This window comes from Phascolarctos cinereus, unplaced genomic scaffold (assembly GCF_003287225.1).
Source record: "Phascolarctos cinereus isolate Bilbo 61053 unplaced genomic scaffold, phaCin_HiC Scaffold_8;HRSCAF=390, whole genome shotgun sequence".
NCBI classification, from domain to species: Eukaryota; Metazoa; Chordata; class Mammalia; order Diprotodontia; family Phascolarctidae; genus Phascolarctos; species Phascolarctos cinereus.
Window position 1 is genome coordinate 46,082,966 of NW_027556291.1, and position 20,309 is coordinate 46,103,274.

At 42.1% G+C, this 20,309-nt stretch overlaps 2 protein-coding genes across 2 annotated transcripts in view; one reads left to right on the top strand and one right to left on the bottom strand.

Moving 5' to 3' along the window:
• Window positions 1-14,843, top strand: part of LOC110196508 (fibrous sheath-interacting protein 2-like) — a 29,854-nt gene extending 15,011 nt beyond the window's left edge. The window contains 6 exon segments of the mRNA XM_078148049.1: window positions 516-974; window positions 2,155-2,252; window positions 6,668-6,702; window positions 9,013-9,059; window positions 10,654-10,714; window positions 14,654-14,843. Coding sequence (XP_078004175.1) covers window positions 516-974; window positions 2,155-2,252; window positions 6,668-6,702; window positions 9,013-9,059; window positions 10,654-10,714; window positions 14,654-14,793 — 840 coding nt within the window. The 3' untranslated portion in view covers window positions 14,794-14,843.
• A 1,066-nt stretch (window positions 14,844-15,909) lies between these two features.
• RBMX2 (RNA binding motif protein X-linked 2) overlaps window positions 15,910-20,309 on the bottom strand; it is a 32,989-nt gene continuing 28,589 nt past the window's right edge. Inside the window, exon 6 of the mRNA XM_020969793.2 lies at window positions 15,910-16,534. Coding sequence (XP_020825452.1) covers window positions 16,029-16,534 — 506 coding nt within the window. The 3' untranslated portion in view covers window positions 15,910-16,028. The remainder of the gene's footprint in view (window positions 16,535-20,309) is intronic.

Sequence of the window (20,309 nt, forward strand, 5' to 3'; positions counted from 1 at the left end):
GCATTTTTCATCATAGGTTCTTCAGAATTGTCTCACAGTAAATCTTGCCTGATCTACATTGGTGATAGGAATATCCACACTAGGAGTTTCCCTCAAGCTAATTAAATTAGAAGAGCAAAACTTGAACTAGGTGATCTCTAAGGTGCCTATAAGCTCTTACCACTATTATTTCATGCATAGTGCATTATCTTGGTTATAGAAAAGATAAAACTCAAGCAGTAAAAATTAGGAGAAAAAAAAACAGAATTCCTGTTAGTCCCTTCTCTTCTGTGTTATCAAACTGTCATAAATTAGCACGATTATGAATATGGAAAAAATGTAGGAATACCAAACATTCCTTATATATTTCATATTTCTTAGAAATACTACAGTATATCAGTAAACATGATTTAATAGTAAATCATTTTACTAAATTAAAACTAGAAATCATGTACAAATCACATATTACAATAAAAACCTGAGGAAAAATACTCTGGGACAGTAATTTTAAATATTCACAATCTTTTTAATTTCAGGTCGTTTGCAGGAACTCATTTCAGAATGTAAGAAAGCCTGATATCACCAGGGTGGAACTTTTAAAAGATGTCCAGAACAAAAAGGACCTTATTATTCGTCTAGTTGCCCATGATATTGATGAAGACGCAGACAATAGGAAGGATGGTGGCATAATCTCTGACGAGGAAGATTCTGGTTTCAGAGAAGTTGTTTTAAAAGAAGAGTGTGCCCTTGGGCTAATGGATATGTCTATAATGGATGAGGAAGAAGAGGAAGTCCCAGAAAGTAAAGTCAATTTACCCAAGTCTTCACTGAGCTCCAGTAGCCTGAAGAAACTATTGTCCATAAGCAAGTGTTGTCAAGCTACTTCTACTACCACACCAGAAAGGATTGAAACCTCTCCAAGTCAAATCAAGGAACCAGAAGCATCCTTGTCAAAGATCGAGTCTTCTGACTTAGAAGAAAAGCCACAGTCCTTGGTAAGTGACAAACGTGACCAAAGGTTACTTTGGCTCTCTTATAATAGTGGTTAGTTCTTTGATTCTGCAGAACTTAAACCTCTCAATCCTACGAGGGGCGCCTTTGAATTGGCAGAAAAAGTTAATATGTTCCTGGGCAGCCTCCCCCTGACTTATGAATTCCAAGGTTCCTTCCATGTCTGAAATTCAGTGATTTCACAGTGTCACCACAGTGCCAATTCTATGACCATCTTGTAAATAATTCCTTCACTAAATCCTCCTCTGATGCCTCATTGGGACATGAAGGTGCAAGCCCAGTGACAGGGAGTGTCTGTTGTCTGGAGGCCTAGTTCAGATAATTCCTAGAGACTCAGAGTCAGGATGGCCACAGAGGGATGAAATTTTAGCCAAAGCTTCACCCAGAGACATTGAAATCTGTCAGCAAAAGGAGCTCCTTACCCTTACTCCCAACAAAATGCTATATCCCTGAAGTAGTGAAGTATGCTGTAGATGCTTAAAAGATGAAGCAACACTGACCTTAGCTGGGGAGAAAGAAACATGGAAATCGAGGTCTTGAGAAGCGACAGTAGGATATAGTAGATAGAGCACTAAACTTGGAGTTAGGACGATGTGGGTTTAAATCCTGTCTCCCAGATTTCACTTCTCCATCCTTCAGTTTCCTCCTCTGTAAAATAAGAAGGTTGGACTCAGTGACCTCTTGGGTCCCTTCCAGCTCTAAAGCTATAGTCCTGTGATGATCCTAAGAAGCATTAGAAAAATAGAAAATGGGGTTCCCCAAGCCAAGTGCAAAAAAATCATATCCAAGAGGGCTTCCAACACACTATGTGGTCTCTACTCTGGAGTTGTAGAGTGCTGAGAGTTTTCTGGACAGGAATGCCATGACTGCAAGACAGAGCCGAGAGGGTTGAGATCAATCTAGCTAAGCCCCGCTCCAATCTGAGGCCCCAGACCATTCGTTCTTTTTCCTCATTGTCTTGCCCTCCTCATGCAGGGTTTATTTTGGTGTCTCATGCTTTTACCTTTTCTACACTGTCCTCATCACCCATTCACATGACCCAATAACACTGGATGTGTTCCGTAGTGCTAGAGTTACATGGGTAGTTAAGGGTATTTCTATGATAGATTTTTTTAGACTTGCTTAAAACTGTGCTTTGATGCTTTTCTTGTACTTTTTTTTCAGCAAGAAGAATCGAAAACCATTGTTGCAGAGCCTCCACATTATCTGACACACAGAACTATGAGCTCATGCTCATACAACCAAGAGATGCTTTCCGAAGGGTATGGTTTGGTGGTGTTTTGGGTTTTTTTTACAAATAAGTTTATTTTTACCTCCTGTGACAAGCACAAGTGTTCTAATGTGTAAATAGCAGCATAAGAAAAATATATTAGAAGAGCAAGCAGAAGGGAGCTCCCAGAAAAGATTGTAAATGATCACCCTAACGTCCTTTACCTTTTGTTCTTTAGCCTTTATTAAGCTCACATTGAAAGATATCCACATTGCCTTTAGCTCTGTAGTGACCAAATCATCTTACACGTTTCTGTGACCCCTTTTGAGCATCATTTCTTTTTCTTAGGAATTTGTTGCTTATTGTTGTCTCTAACTACACAGTTGTAGTCAGTGTGTACATTGTTCTATTCTTCAGCCGGCATCACTTTATACCTTCCCATGTGAAAGCAATATGAAATAAGACTTGGAAATATGTTGAAGTTAGATTATGGAAGGCTTTACCTTTCAGGCTTTGTATTTTATTCTAGAGGCTAGAGGAAATCACTGAAGGCCTTTGAGCTGGGCAGTGACATGAGAAGACTGCTTTAACTCCAACTCAGAATCTTTTTTTTTTTTGAGACATTGGGGGTTAAGTGATTTGCCCAGGGTCATAGAGCTAGCTAGTAAGTGTCTGAGGTCACATTTGAACTCAGGTCCTCCTGATTCCTAGCCGGTGCTCTATCCACTGTGCCACCTAATTGCCCCAATCTTTTGTTTTCTGTCATTCAACCACTGAACCTATCACTCTTCCATCTAGGACTATATTTTGGCCATATTTTAGTAGTTTACTGTTTTTATTGTGTTTCTGTAAAGGTAGCAGAATTTGTTTTCTGAATTTATTTGTAAGTTTTTTAATACCCAAATGTGGACTGTTTTGGAAAACATTCCATGAAGGTTTGGATAACTAAATTTACTTACCTAACTTGTCACACTAATTTTTCCAGAATCCTATTCATGTCTATAATTCCTTTCCTGTTTATTAGTTACCTTCTTTAAAAATGCAGTTGCTACGCTGTTAGGTGGATAATATTGGTATACTTATGAATGGTGCATTTAAGCATGATGCAGTACCCATGTTTATCTCATAATGCTTTGTAATTTGAATTCAGCCTTATCATGACTCTAGGTTCTGATTTTCTGGAATTAACAGAAGCACTTTTTGGGGCCAGGTCTGTGATTTCTCCAACCCCTGTTTGAGAGCTAACAGTAGCTAGGGAAACTCCATTAATGCAGAGGAGCAACTGCTCTGCCATTTATAATCTCAGAGGGTTGTCTGGGGGCCCTGAAAGATTAGGGACTATTCCTCCAGGGTCATACTGCTAGTATGTGTCAAAGACAGGACTTACCTGAAGCATATAGTAAATCTTATTCCAATTTTTCATTTTAAACCTGTGTCTTTGGGTGTTGGGTGTGTTTCTCAAATGCAACATAAGGTTGTCTTGTGTTTTTTTTTAATCAATTGTGTAACCCTGTTCTATTTAATAGCAGCAGTCAATCCATTTATTGTCAAAGTTATAATTGCTAAATATGATACTGTCATACCGTGCTAAATTAAGTTTTTATCAGTAAGGATGGTGCTCTACCTTCATTCACTAGAATTAATCCAAAACCTGTCTTACACTTATGCATGGGAGAACACACTCACTCATCACCAAAGATGGATCCTAAATTCCTACTATTCCCTCTCAAAGTTTTTCAGTGGTTTAAATCTTCCCTCTTTCCCCCCTTTCCTAAATGGAAGTGCCACTTTGGGATCATCTGTTCTTCCTTCTCCCTCAATTATCCATTTTTTGGTAATACCTGCAATAAAAGAATTACATCTTCTCACTCCTCCTTGCCTTTTACTTTGCTGTCATTGGGAATTCTGTTATAATGTATGTATATATTTTTATATACATATACATATATAGATAGATACATGTGCATATGCATACATGCATATTTCCACATATGTATATGTGAGTTCATCTATCCATCCACACATTCACATACCTATACATTTCATTTACTCTTTCTCCCACCCCCACTCCTAGCCTGTTTGGGCCTTTAGTTGTCAATCAAGACAACCTGGCTGTTATTTGTTCGTTGAGCCAAAGCTACTGTTGCCTCTATAGTGATGAAAGTGGAAGAAGACTCAATTTTACTATCTATCATTCTCTCAAGTTTGTCTCCTTCTACCCTGAGACAACTACAGATCGTATCATTCCCTACCCTTTGTGTCTTGCTAACCCTGAATAATATTTAAATCTAAACCCCATTTTTAGCAAGCCCACGGTGAGGTTCATAATTGATTTGCACATCAAAGGTCCTAGCTAAGCCTGGCCTCCTTTACCAGTAGAAGTTTTTGGTTGATCTGCATATCAAAGTTCTCATTGTGGCTTACTTTTGCCAGTAATTTTTTTTATCATGGAGGAATAATTGGTGTTCTTTGATAAGTGATGTTTTTCATCTTATCTGCTTATAAAAATCTTCTCTTGGTCAGGGTAGCCCTAGTGTTTGACATCAGTGTGTTTGGGTGAGTTGAATCTGGCATTCTTTTCTGTTGGTGTCTCATGCATTGCCTATTTATAGCCTGTCCTTTGATCTTCCCATAATTCTGGACATTTTTCTTGTATTATTTCAGCCTGCCAGTAGTCAGTGAAACATTTATTAAGTGCGGTCTATGTGCCAGGCACTGTACTAAGAAAAAAACCAAACCGTCCTTTCAAGGAGCTTACAATCTAATGGAGGAAGACAACACACAAAATAAGCCAGAAAGCAAGGTGGGGAGGGTAGCCAGGGAAGGTACCCCATGGAGAGGCACAGCAGAAAAACCAGAGAAGTCCCCGAGTAGTGCAGCTAGGTGAGAAATGATTTCCTGAAATATGCTGTCCAGACTCTTCCTTTGTTCACATTTTTGAGGATGTGTGGTGGTTCAGCAGTTGCCTCTCCGCAGCCGGTCATCTTTACTCCACCATCTTTACTCCTGGTGACTTTCCATCACGTTTTGCAGCCTTTTTGTCTTTCAGTAGAACAATTTGATTTCTCATTTACTCCTGATTTCTGTCTCAGTTTTCCACAGGCCTCTCCATCTTTATTTTCATTATCATTCTATCTTGTTCCCCTTTTTTGGGGGGGGGTACCTAATGACAGGTCTCACCAGTTCCATATTTCCCTGTAAGTGTTTATTATTGAATTTGATGAGTCTTGTGAAAGTTCTGGATTCATTTCTGGGACTATTGTTGGTGCTAGTTCATTCTTTTTTCCTTCTGGTACCTTTTCTTTGAATTCTTTCAATACAGAAAATATATTCATCACGTTTTTCAGTGTTATTTGGCCTGCTTGCTCATTTCCTTAACCATTCCTTTGCCCTTTCTGAGAGGCTATTATCTTTTCAGGATCTTTGATGGTCTCTTCTTCCTACCTCTTCTCCCTCCCCTTTTAGCTATTTTTATATATTTCTGCCTCTGTTCTTCTGGAGGGTACTGGGGACCTGGGCTTTCTAATACCATCTTTCTGAAAAGGTAGAAACTTTCAGTTATACCAATATTTAAGTAGGAAACTAAGTGAACTGAAGAATCATTTAGTGGGAAAAGCACAGGCTTTGGAGAGAAAGGAAGTGGATTTGATTCGTGCTTCTGCTATTTACTGGGTGGCACTGGTCAACTTTGCTTCACTCTCTGGGCTTCTTCCTCCTCTGTAAAATGGAGGGACAGATGATGATCTCGATAGATGATCTCAAAAGCTCCTTCAAGCTCTAAATGCTCTGATCCAATTTTTATGTCCTCAACAACACTACAAAGTGGACAAAATTTTGTACCCTGTCCTCTCAAGCACCGGGAGCGTTGTGGTACACCTTGGCTACCCAAAACCTTCCCCCCGACTGGTTTCCTTTCCCATTATGCCCCAGCTTGTAGATCTTTCCCTCCTGCTAGGCCTGTCATTAGCAGCAAGCCCTAAGAGCACCCACAGCACCTTCTGGGAGTGAGAGAACATGCTTCACTCACCACTTCCTCCCCTGCTAGGCTCCACCCTCCATTCCCTACAGGGATGCAGCCCATGAGCTGAGGTTTCCTTCCTCCCTTCCACTCGGCGGCTGCACCCCAGGTGACTAGCCCCTCCTGCTTGCCCCAAGTGCTAAATGCCAAGCCACCCCAATGGTTAGCAGCTAGGACTAGTCAGTAATGATAATAGTCAGTACTCTGAAATTGGCAGCAATGGAGGTGAGAGAGGATGCAGATAAATCTAAACCAAGGTTAATCCAGATATCACTGTACTTCAGTTCTACCCCATTCTGCTTGGCTTGGGACCTGAAAGGGACCCATTTTCGTCATGCTCTGACTGTATCAATACTTGACAAGTTGCTCTTTTAACTAACATGTAATTCCTTCCTTTACTGACTAAACAGAAACTGAAACATTCTCTCTCTTTTTTTTTTTCCCAGCAGAGACGGCACAGGGTCGGGCAAGAAAACAACTGACGGTTTGATTACTTTTCTTTTTTTTTTTTGAGTTAGAGCATATTTAAGAAACATTGGTCACTGCTTTGATACCTTTTAAATTTGAAGTTACTAAATAATACTAATAATATACATAAAATATTTCAAAACACACATGATTTTATCTTTATCAGTCCTCCCTCCATGCCTTAGTATACTGTCTTCGTGATTTGTTATGGCTGAAAACATTTACTGCTCCAAGGTCAAGTTTCTAATGAGAAGGTTTCTCATATCCTCAGCTAGGGTAGGCCTTGGAGGTCAGAATCTGTTACTAGGCCTGTCTTTGAAGCCCAACAGCCAAGTATCACTTTCATGTTAAGCTAAAGCATCGGGGGAAGACTTCAGGAGAGGAATACTTATAGGAACTCATGTTTATATAGCACTTGAATGTCTATAACCAAGCACCTTACAAGGAAGGTGGTACATTCATGATGATTCTCCTTTTGGAGATGAGGAAACAAAGCCCCAGAGAAGGGAAGGGACTTGTCCAAGGTCACTCAGGTAGGAAGGAAAGTGTTGAAGCCATGTCCAGTAGGGGAGCTTTTGAACCTTCCACTCAACTCGCCTCTTAAGGCTGCCAGAGTAGAAATCCTCAGGATTATGCCACCAGTTTATTTGCCTTTCCAGGAGTGAATAATTTACACACACAACTCATAGTCAACACAGCAATGGCTTATCTGTCTGAACCATTATTATAACATGCTAAATGGTGCCATAGTTTGACTCTACAACAACTATGCTCTCATGACAAATATTTGACTATTCCAATTCTTGAATGGAAATATCGGAATTATCAATGCTAGCCTGAGGGTTGCATTGGTTCCCAAAGAAATGTAAAAAATCCTAGAGTTAAGAAGGCCCCTGGCATGATAGGTACCTCCTCTGGGGATGAGCCATGGGAGGACATGGACAAGAATGGCCCAGGTTGTACAGGTGAGGCTGGATTAAGATCTGCATTAATGAAGGGAACACATCTGTTGATAAGATCACAGATCCATTGAAAAAGGAGAGAATCAAACATTCAAAGGAGAAGAGTTTGTCACACGTAGACTGGCCAACACAAATGGTGTGGACTTGGAGGCAAGGGAGAAGTAAGGATGTGGGTACAGGCCACGGAAAAATATGTGCAGTCGGAAGCAGCTAAAGTAGCCAAAAATCAGTAACTGGGGAGGCAGGAGATGAAGCAAGACAGCTGACCTCTCTTTTCAATGACCCTTCCCTATCCTGCCAGACTGGCTGTCTATCCCCGATAACCCAGATTTCAGTGCTTCAGTTTCCTCATCTACAGAAGTTGTATGCAAATATGTTGTGAGCACTCAGAAAACCCTAAAGCATGGGAGTGAACCTAGAACCCCCGGGGGTAAGGTTTCTCACTGGCAACCACAGGTTAAGCTGCTGAAATGCATAAGTAGGTTCTGTGAGCTAAAGGCAAGGTAGGCTCTCATGGATTTGCCTATCTCACACCTGAGACATAAGAGTAAGTCCAGGTTTATCTTTGATGTCCAATTCCAGTAAAAGAATGTGAGTTTAAAGTGCTGCCACGTTTTCCTAGTTGAAACTTCCTAGAAACCTGTTCTATATGAGAGGGGTGTGGAGAGGGGGAAGGGAGAGAGTGAGGAAAGGGAAGGTGGGGGAGGGAGGGAAGAGAGAGCAAATGAGTATACTAGCATAGACTTAGGAGTGGAATGGAAACTCCTGAGGGGGATGTAGGGCTCAAGCCACAGTACTTGAGTTTAGCCAACACTTTCCAATGCCGTGACTCATTTAAAGTAGTTGCAAAAGTTGAGCCACAGTGCCCAAGGAAGACTGTCCATCTCCATGTTTCACTGCCAGCCCCTCACCAAAAATAACAGCCTGCAATCCGAGGAGAACATGAAGTACACATGCATGTTCCCTGCATTCTAGAGTTAAACTGAAGGCCAACCCCACCCTCTCCATTTTACAGATGGGTCAGAGAAGGGAAGTAACTCTCCCAAGGCCCTGCAGAATTCCTGGCAGAGCCAGCCCTGAATCTAATCTACTGCACTTTAATGCTATACCGTGCTCCATCTTTCATAATCTCTCTGAAGGGAGCCAGGGCCAGCCCCCAGCATTATCAAGGACCACATCTCTTCAGGCTTCAGCTTTACTATGGCAAGATTCCAATTTAACTGATGTAAGCACCCACTAATTCTGGTCATGGGATGTTGGGCAAGTTATTGAGACCAAGTGTGATAGAAATTTGCCCTCTTTTATAAATGACCACTTTTCAGGCAGGGATCTTAGACTTTCACAACTTTGTGTTTTGCTCACAGTGTATCTGGAAGAGGCCAAGACACTAGATGAAACAAGCAGCCTTCAGGTATGCATTTCAAAGTCACCCCTTAGAGTGGAGGGTGAGTTGAGACCCAAACAGTAGAACTGGTCTAGAGTGACCACATCCAATATGACTTGGAGGTCACTGAGAAGAGCCTTCCTCTGGCCCCTTCCTAGCTCCCCCATGCCCTGAAAGTCCATGAAGGCCAAATGATGTCCCCTGAAGAGAGACAGTCTGTTAATAAGAGCTCCCATTTCTCCAGCCATGGTCCTCACAGCAGCACCAGGCAAGTGTTAAGATTCCAGTTTGAAGAAACAAACTAAAAGAAAAGACCTGATGATGGTCATTGTTGAAATTGGAATTCAGTCCCCAGACACTCTGGGCCTTGCTTCTCCCATCCATACATGCCAACGTGATCTGATTATTTTTGCCACAAAGACTGCACAGCTTCCTTCCTTTCTTTCTTTTTTTTTTTTTTTTGGTGTTTAAAAAGTTTAATCTTTTTTTCAATTGATGAGGTTTTATTTTCTTTCCCTCCTCTCATTGGAAAAAAAGGAAAGAAAAGAAAAAAACAAAACCCTTGTGACAAATTTGCCAAAACAAGCAAAACAAATTCCCCATATTGGCCATTTCCAAAAAATGTCTGTCTCATCCTGCACCCTGAGTCCATCCCCACTCTGTCAAAGTAGGTGGCCTACTTCATCCTGTGTTCTCTGGAATCATGGTTGCTCATCCATTGCATTGCTCCAAGTTCTTAAAGCTTCCAAAGGAATTTGTCTTTACAACTACTGTATAAATAGTTCTCTTCGGTTTTCCCATTCAGTGCCATGACCCCACTTAAGGCACCCAGTGCTCTCCCCTCTATTAAAACCTGCTTGGGAAAGGAACTACTGTCACTGACTCCTTCCTGTAAATGAGAGGAAGGTATTGCTTCTCCCAAAGGAATTTCCATTTGAACTGTATTTACAGTTGGGGAATAAAATGCTTTACCCTCCTAGCAAAGGAATTTCAAGCATCACTGAATGAAGGAGGGGGGCATTTGAGTCCCTTCCTGAGCATGTAAGCTAAAATATTTGCAGGTAAGGCTAGCCCTAGCTACCACCTTTGGATAAGGGCTTTCTAAACACCAAATGTAGTGATGGATGCTATGTCTTTGTTCCATGGCTCTGTTAAAAAGACATTCTCAGAGATCCTCTGGTAGCACCATTAGGAAGGCAGAGCAATTGACCAATGGGGCAAAAGAAAAGGGGCTGCTGCCAAGCAGTGCTGAGGACACCAGGCCCTTTCTCCTCTAGCCAGTTAATAAAAGCAGAGCTGGCCTTCACACTACAGATCTGTGTCTGTGTGTACACAGTCTGCTTACTGGGTAGTTTGGTTCCTTTTCTGTTGTGTGTGTTGGCGTGTGCAGGGTAGGTTGTACTGCAAACTGCTTGAGGTCTTAAGGCACAAACTACCTAAAGGGCTAGGGCACGGATTGTCGACATTGGGTCACAGGGACAGTAGTGGCTGTGTCCTTGACAACTCCTTCTGAGCCCTTCCCTGGTTTCTATAGAAGGCCCATGGTAGAGGTGACAGGGCTCTAACATCCTGTACTAGAGAAGAAGTTGATGTTTTCTTTTTCTCTCTTATCTTGGTGCAGTTTATCACCATCTACGAAGACCCTAAATCATCTGCGCAGACCCCCAAGGAGGGTACACCAAGTATGTGACACGCTCTTCAAATATTAGCTTTATTAGCTTAAGTTCCCACTTTGGTCCCTGTGAATTGAAGATTGTGATCATTTCTCTTCCCCAGTTTCTGCCCCCCAGCCCCAAGAAGTGGGCCCCAAACTGGCAGAAACCTTCAATTTTGTCATTGTGTGTCCCACCAGATAACTAAACTGCCATGGTCTCTCTCCAATTTAGGCTTTTCTCTAATTCAGACAGGGCTTCCCTTCTCCCATTCCAAAATGGATCATGGGATTTCGATCTTGGAGCCCATCTAGTTTAAATTTCTCATTTCACAGAAGAAGAAACTGAAGCCCAGAAAAGGGAAGTGACTTGCCCAAGGTCACACAGCTAATACTTAGAAATGAGATAGGAACCCAGGTCCTTGGAGTCCCAAAATCCAGGGCACTGGATGCCACTACTCCTTTGAATGGTTTTACTTGCTATTATAGAAGATTAGCTGTGTAGCCAGGGCTGGGGTTTTGTGTCCAAGGCTTTCTTATCAACTGTACCACACTGCCTAGAGAGAGGTTAAAATTGTCAATCAAATGAATTATTGAATAAGCCAATATTGCTCTAATCCATTATAAATCACCCACCACCTAGTGCAATTAAGATGCTCAAGACATTTCAAACCAACAAAGCAGACCCACTGCCCAGAAATTACACTGATTTTACAAGATAAAGCCAGTATCACAGCCTATTCAAAGAAACTAGATACAACTCAGGCACTGAAGTCTTCAACACGAGACACAGAGCTTGTCTCTTTTTCTCATGTTTTCATTCACTCTCCTTCATACATATATGTGTGTGTGTGTATACACGTATACACATATGTATCTGTTTCTATGTAATAAATCTCTCTCGTGTTGTCTACTCTCACCTTTCTGATTTTCTGTTTCACTCTCTCCTCCGGCACCTGCCCCTTAGAGAGGCAGTGTGGTATAGTAGATAGTGCTAGACCTGTAGTCAGGAAAACCTGGGTTCAAATTTCACCTTTGATATTTACTAGCTGGCTGACTGTGGACAAATCAGAGGGAGGGTCTTTGTTCTGGCCTGAAGGAGGTCTCCCCCTCTGGGATCTGTGGCCATCTCCACTGCCACCACACCATGATGACTGGTGACAGCCATCTGTAGGTGAGAGGAAGGGCCTTGGCTTGAGTAACTCTTTGAAGAGGGGAGAGAGAAGAGAGGTGGGGGAGGGAGGGGGAGAAGGAGAAGGAGAGGGAGAGAGAGAGAATACGTATATGTTGGGGGGAAGAGAGGTGAGAGTCATCTGGATAGGAAGGATTCCCCTGATCCATATCCCCACTATTTCATTTTTCATGGTGGTTTTGTTTTGAAAGTCAACTTAATTTTTAGTAGAATCAAGTTTAGAAAAACAGATGCCCTTATAATCTTGTATTTTCACATAGTCTTAAAGGATTAAAGATAATAGACTTGAAAATAGTCCAGACCCCTTCATTTTAGAGAGGCCACCAAGACCCTGAGAGGAAAAGGGACTTAGCCAAGAATACCAAAGTAGTTGACAGCAGAGCCAGACTTTATCCCAGGTCCCCTTGGCTCTAAATTCTACTCAGACTAGACAGGGCCCAGGCCAGGCATCTCCAAGGTGTCTGCCTTTACCCCATCTTATCCCCATCTCATCCCTGCCCCAGACTAGGGGAGGGATGTTGTCCCAGCACATAGCAAAAAAAGGCAGCTGGGCAGCAGGCCTGTTTGCTCACTTTTAGCAGGCTCCTGGAAGCCTGAGTGAGAACTGCTGACTCAGGCACTCATTGATCAAGGAAAACACAATTGTTTTCCCAAGTTATTGGGACCATACCTATTGAGGACCTTCCGAAGAACCAGTGTCTCCGTGATGATATAACACAGTACTGGTGTAGGGGAAAGACACTGGACTTGGAGCCTGAGGAGCTCGGTTTGAAGACTAGCTCTGCTACTTAATCCCTGCATCAAATCCCTTCCCATTCGAGATCCTAGGAGCCTCCAGCCTGACATGAGGCATCCTTGTTGCAACTGGGAAGTTAGCATTTTAAGGTACTTGCTCTAAGAGGCAGAAGAAAGCCCAGTTCCAACAAAGGCCCAGAGGCATTCCACTTCCCAGGCAGCATTCACAGAAAAGTGGAAGCATATGAAGCTCAGGCAGCCTAGAGGGGGAAGGATGGCCCTTTGGCCCTTGCGGGGTTGGGGAAGGGCACAGAGAGTTGAAGCATAGACATAGAGTGTGTATGATATGAGGTGACAAAGGAGAGCTCTAGGCAAAGGGTGCTAGGAAAAGGGAGAAAAACACGTCAGCTCCATCAATCATACCCCAAGCACTTATTGTCCATCTGGGCAAAGACAACAACAATCCTTATTCCCAAGGAGCTTCCAACCTCACAGGCAAAACAAGTAGATAACTATACCCAGCATCAATATACCAAAAAGACAAGCAGTTAAAGATGGGAAGTGGGGTGGAGGTGGAGAGACAGATCAGGAAAGGCTTCATGCAGAAGATGGTGCCTGAGCTGCGCCTAAATGGAAAAGAGGAACTCAGTGAAGTGGAATGGAGGACAGAGTGCATTCCAGGCATGGAATGTTGTTGGTGAGGAACAGAAAGGACAACAGTTTGGCTGGAAAGCTAGGCTGGAGGCAGATCGGGTAGGTCTTTAAAAGCTAAACAGAGTTCATATTTTCTACCAGAGGCAATAGGGAACCCCCTGGAATTGGGCGAGTAAAAGAGTCAAATGGTTATATATGGGCTTGGCAGCAGCAGCATATAAAATGGACTGAAGTGGGGAGAGACTTGAGGCAGGGAGACCACCGTGAAGGCTGTTGCAACAATCTAGGTGAGAGGTGATGAGGGCCAGCTGAGAGATGTTATAAACGTAGGGATAGGAGGTGGGGTGACAGAGTGAGAAGCTAAGGATCACACAAAGACTGAACCTGAGAAACCTATGAACTGGTATTTCGCCAGAAATAGGGTAGTCTAGAAGAGAGAAGGTTTGGGAGGAAAGAGAATTAGTTTGAGAATGAATGAATAGAAAGATTTCCAGGTGATGAGGTAGGAGTGTATTCTAGGTCTGTAAGAATATATGGAGGCAGGAAGTGGAATATCCAGACTGGGGAAGAGTTCAGTTAGTACAGTTTGAGAAAAACAGGAAACTGTGTGAAGAGGAGATGCACAAAATAAAGGTGGAATGCCAGGTTCAGGAATTTGTATTTCATCCTAGACTAGGCAAACAAGGAGCCACTGAAAGTTGTTGAGCAGAGGAGTAACATGGCCAAGCCTATGGTTCAGACAGATTACTCGGGCAGCTGTGTGAAGGATGGATTGGAGAGAGGCAAAAAGAGCAGTTACAAGGACCTCAACTAGGTCTGTGGCAGTGGGAATGGAGAGGAAGGGATGGATAGGACAAATACTGTGAAGGTAGCATGGCAACTGATTTGTACTGGGAGGGCGGGGAATCCAGCATGACTCCCTGGTTTCAAGCCTGTGTGACTAACAGAAGTTGGGAAGCTGGACCAAAGAGCACGTGTGGATAGAGATGGATTCCTTTTTGGAGACTTGTGAGTTTGAGGGGCTAGAGAAGGCAGGCCATGGGAGTAGGAGTCCAATTTGGCCTGGGATTAGGATGTATGGAGAGACATGTGTAAAATAAGGCCAGAGAAGTAAAGTGACAAAAGACTGTGGAATGCTAATGCTAATCCTTAAGCTGCCTCCTTGTCAGGCTTATCTTAAAGCTCACATAAGGAAACCTCTGAACATGCTTCATAAAACATGAAGCCCTAGAGAAAAGAGATGACAAAGTAAGAGGAGGGAGATAAGAGTATGAGCTTTCCATCTGCTTAAGCCAGGTTTAAGCAGCCCAAGGCCTAGCTTTGCACACAGAGGAGTTAAAAAGGGTACGAGCGCTCTAACCCAGCTATTTACTTGCTGTCTGTCTACAGGAATTCCTAGGGCCCAAGCTTTCAAACAGTCTTTCAAAGCGCTTGAGAAGGTGTCTTCAGCTCTGTCAAGGGTGTTTTCTCGACCAAGCACTACTACTGACATTGCAGCAACATCAACTAAACAGGAGGACAAGCCTTGAAAATGCTCTGCACACCTAATGTCAAAGAAAATTAAATGTATTTAAAAGCAGTCTGAGTGTGGCAAAGGAGTGGACTGATAAACTAGAGAAGCAGAAGCTTGCAAGGTTTAAGGGGGAGGGAGCCTTTGTTTCCTCCTCTGTAAAAGCAGCTAGCTCCTTTCAAAGGGTTCTGAGAAAAGTGCACTCAAGAGAGGGGAGCTTTCTATCCTCACCATTTCAGAATTCCCGAAGGGGAAGGGAACACGAGGAGAGGTCATGACAAAGCCAGAGCTTTGTCGTTAAAAGCAATTTGCTGATGAGCCCAGCTGTCTACACTGATGCACAACACTAGCCCGTCATAGTAGGTAAGAGAGCTGGCCCTGAAAGGGGCAAGCCCTGGGTTCAAGTCCAGCCTCTGAGCCATTCTGGCCATGTGAACCTGGACAAGTCACTTCAACCCATGCGCCTCTTGGAAGATTAAACTGAAGAGAAGATGCTGACCTGCATGGGTAAAGAAAATGTCCTTGGTCAGGAGTTCCCTTTATGGATAAAGTCCCAGATGCAGTTCCTCTCCCTGTCCCTATCCTCCAGAGGTTAAGGTTCTATCTGTACATTCATGACATATTGTTGGGGGTCACATCCAGATCCCTGTGTGGGATGGGTTTGGTTAGGAGGGGTCTGTAGCCAGCCACTCCCATGTGCAAAGTATTAGCTTCTATGGAGTTCCCAACCCTTGTCAAACAGGAGAAAGAAAGTCCAAGTGGAAAGGGAGTTTAGATACTTGAAGGAGGAAACCATAGGTCTGAGAAAGGAAACGACTGACCAGCATCATGCAGCTAATAAGTAAAAGAACTAAAATTTGAATTTGGGCTGCCTGGCTCTTTCCACACCACCAGCATGTTCTAAACCTTTTCTGTGTCCTGAACTCCTTTGGCAGTGTAAAAAAGCCTACAGGTCCCTCCACAGAATAATATTTTGAAATGCATAAAATAAAATACATAGTATTGCAAAGGGAAATAATTATATTCATCTACAGCTATTAAAGTATTTGTTTTTAAGTTCATGAACTCCTGTACTTCACTTACATTTGGAGGGTCTATAGTCTTCTGATTACAACACTCAAAGAAAGCAAGGGAATTTAGGAGCACTTTAGGAGACTTTATTTACAGAAACAATAACAGCTTAGCTCAGGTGAGATATTTTTTTAAAACGAATCTTCATTTCTAGGTTAACAGAAATTGTGCTAAGCCACACATTCAACTGGACCTGTGTCGACTGGAATAAGATGGTTCCTGATCCCTGGAATGATAGCCTTTCTCAGAGCTCCAGGACCTGTGTTTGTGCCTCTTCTTAGACCTGCTTTCAGAACGCTCATCTCGGTGGCGCAAGCGCTTTTCAGAGCTCCGGCTTCTGTCCCGATGCCTGCTCTTTTCCCTCCTTCTTCTTTCCTTCCTGTTGGAACTGCTTGAGGACTTCTTATGCCATGGCTTATCCCTCCTCGAATCCCTCCTTGAGGTCTCTGCTTTGTCAAGCTGACCTCGGGAGAGCACAGGTGATCCACTTAAGTATTTACGACTTTCTCGCCGATGTGGACTGGAGCCCTTCTCGAGGCTTACAGTGGCAGATCTCTCAAAGCCAGCACCTTCCTTTTCTTTTCTGGTCTTGTGTCGGGATGCTATGGAGGAGGATGCAGGCATTTCCTGCTTTTCCATACTCATTCTGACACCTTTGTCTTTTTTCTTCCTTTTTTTTTCTTTTTTGTCTGAAAGAGTAATTATATCAATGATGAAGAGGCAGTTCTTCTATCTTCTCTACATACATAGCAAACACAGATATTATGGTTCATGAACAAGCATATTCAGAAGGAAAGTATCCTGGCAGCAAAATCAAGTAGCAAATAAATAGCCTCATTATACTAAGTATCTTTAAGAAGGAGCTTCAGGGGTAGGAAAATTAATATTTCTAATCTTCTTTGTGTTAAAATGATAGACAAACTAAATATACACAAAAGATTAAATGTCTCTGATAAAACTCTAGAAAAGAAAACTCAGGGAAAGGATTAATTATTTAACATATTTGCGAACACTGATGAGAAATGGATTTAGACCAAAATCTCACACCACATACTTCAGTGAACGATGAAAGAATCTGACATTAAATAATGAACTATTTTTTAAGCTATGAAAGAAAATGGAATGAGACGAATTTTTTCCTATTTGACAAATAAAAGGAATCATCAGAGACAAGATGGATGTGTTTGATCACATTAAAATAAAAATCCTTACAACAAAAACAACATAATTGAATGAAAAAAATATTGGAAAACTATGGCAAATATGACAGATAAAACAATATCGATACACACACACACACACACAATGTACAAATGTGTGTGTGTTTGTGTTTAAAAGTCACAGTAGTATCTATACGTGGTCCACAATGGTCGAAATAGGGAAGTTAATAGTCAACTTGGAAAAAAAGTTACCCTTTGAGCTATGAAATGGCACAACCACTTTGGAAAGCATTTTGGAATTATGTAAATAAAATGACTAAGATGTCCCTACTCTTTCAATCAGAGACTCCGTTACTGGGCTTTATACCCCAAGGAAGCCACCAGTAAAAGAAGAAAGTACTCATATAATCTAAAATTTTTATAGCATCACTTTTTGTGATAGCTAAGAACTGGAAACAAAGTAGATGCCCATCAACTAGGGAATGGCTAAAGAAATTGTGGCACATGATGTAATGAAACAGTTCCATGCTGTAAGAAATTATGTACATGATGAATACAGAGAAGCATGGAAAGATTTACATGAACTGATGCAGACTGAATTAAGCAGAGCCAAGAAAACAATATATACAGTAACTACAAAATCAAAAGCGAATGCAACAAAATTATAAAGATCAAGCAAGAATCAAAGAGGTGTGGGGAGACAGCTTCAACTCATCCCTTCATCAAGGTGGGAGGTCGACATGGTTTTGAACTTTTCCAATGTATTAAATCAGTCCTGATTTTTTTTTTCTTCAAAAAAAAAATTACTGGGGCAGCTAGGTGGCGCAGTGGATATAGCACTCAGGAGGACCTGAGTTCAAATCTGACCTCAGACCAAACACTTGACACTTACTAGCTGTGTAACCCTGGGCAAGTCACTTAACCCCAACTGCCTTAAAAAAAAATTACTATTTGTTATATGGGATGGCTCTCTGGGAGGGGAAGGGGGAAAATACTGAGGACAACCTATGATGATGTAAGAAACATAAGACATCGATAAAAACTTATTTTTAAAAAATGTCCCACCTTACAAAAAATCAAGAATATACAAACAAAACAACTTTGAAGTACCACTGCCAATTTGGAAAAATAAAAGCAATGAAACGCAACGCTGAAGAGATTATGGAGAAAGACAGCTCTTGCTTTATGTAAATCCACATTACACAAATATAACTTTACGTAAGTAAAGATTTCTGAAAGAAATCCACATTCCAAAAAAACCTATGCTAACTTTACTGTACAGTACTGTGCGCTCTCTCTCTCTCTCTCTCTCTCTTTTCCTGCCCCTCGGTGCAGCATTCCATATCATCCCATCACTCCACCAAAAAAAACCACCCTCCAAGTGAAAGCAGAAGAACATACCAGCAAAGAGATCACCACCCCTGCCACCAGAGGGGGCTTGGCTTGAGACCTCTGGTGCCCAGACAGGAGACCTTTCCCCCGCTCCCACCCACCTGCATGTCCTGCCTCAGCATGTCTGTCTTTTATCTGTCTGCACCCAGGTACCATGTGCCTGTCCCCTGCCTTCCTTCACATGTCACCCATCTCCTGTCTGCGTCAAGCTCCCACGTGGCTGGCCCTGGCCCTCATGTGTTCATCCTCCTGCTGTCACTTCTCTGTCCCCAACCTCCACTGTCCTTCAACCATGTGCCAGCTCTCTCTCTCCACAGACATGTGGTCCCCACATCCACAGGCAAATGCACATGGTGTAAAAACTGCTTTACACAGAGGTTTGCGGAACAGTCCACTTACATAAAGCAAGAACTGTCTGTACACTATTTCACTGATGGTAATAGAATCAAAAAATGTTTGGAGAACTCCTAGAAGTACGCCATGAAAATTATGAAAACAATCATAACCTTTGTCACAACAATTCCACTGTTGTAAAGATACTCTGAAAGTATGATTAAAGACAACAAAAAAGGAGCTATCTGTTCCAAGATTTTCACAGCAACATATATAATTGCAAAAAACTAGAAGCAAACTGTGTCCCACAATAGGAGATGAGTTAAATTAGACACAAGACATTATTGTAATGGAATGCCCCAATGCAACTAAGACCGATAAATATGAGGATGCAAAATCTAGAAAGAGCTTTATGAAAAAACACAAAGTGAAAAATGATGAGCCAGAAGTACAGAGTAAATAAAAACTGTAACTTTATGAGAGGAAAAGTGGATGAGGATAAATGGACAAGGAATCTTGAGGAAATGACTGAGCAGTCATAACATTTTATGCATTAAAACTGAAATAGGATTATTAAGCAAATTGAATTAGTTATACTGAGACTGAATATTAAGTTGATAATTCAATCAACAAGTAATATACTATGTGCCAGGCACCAAGTGAGGTCCTAGAGACAGAAGTACAAAGAATGAAACAATCTCTACTCACAAGGGGCTGACATTGTAATAGGCGAGACAAAAGGAATATATGGAATACATATAGCATAAATACATAGTCAATAATTACAAATAAATCCAAAGTAATGGAGCACAAGGTAGTTTGGGAGGGAGGGTCCTATCATCTAGGGGAATCAGCAAAGGCTCATGCAGGAGGTGGTGCCTAAAGCTGCATCTTAAAGCAAAAGGACGGTTCTCTGAGGTGGACGGAAGGAGGGAACGAATTCCAGGCATGGGCAATGGCCACTGCAGACAGCTGTTGGAGCGCATGAGGACAAGAGAGGCCAGCAGGGCTGGCTCACAGAATGCAGGAGCTGGAAAGACCAGATGGAGCAGAGTTGACTAGGACTTTAAAAACCAAACAGAGGAGTTTTCTATTTTATTCCAGTGGCAAGAAGAAGCCACTGAAGTTGACTGAGTATGATCATGGTCAGATCTGCACTTTAGGAAAAGTCCTTTGGAAGCCATGTATAGGACAGACAGGAGTGGTTGTGCAGCCCTGGACAAGTCACTTCACTTCTCAGTGCCCTAGGCAATTCTCTAAGATTAGAAGTTGCACACTGGCATTAGTAGAGGGAGTTTCCTCATCTAGGAGTTCCCAATATCAATGAAATCTTAGGTTCAGACCCCTTATCTCTATATAATGATATTAACAATAACAACAATAGCTAGCATTTAGATAGTGCTTTAAACACATCATTTGATCCTCACAACAATCCTGTCAAGTAGAAGCTATTATAATCCCCATTTTGCAGATAAGGAAACTGAGACTAAGGCAAGTGAAGTGACTTGGGGACCCAGTTGTGTGGCTTTGGGAAGAGCACTGGAGTTGGAGTCAGAGGAGCTGAATATGAATGCCAACT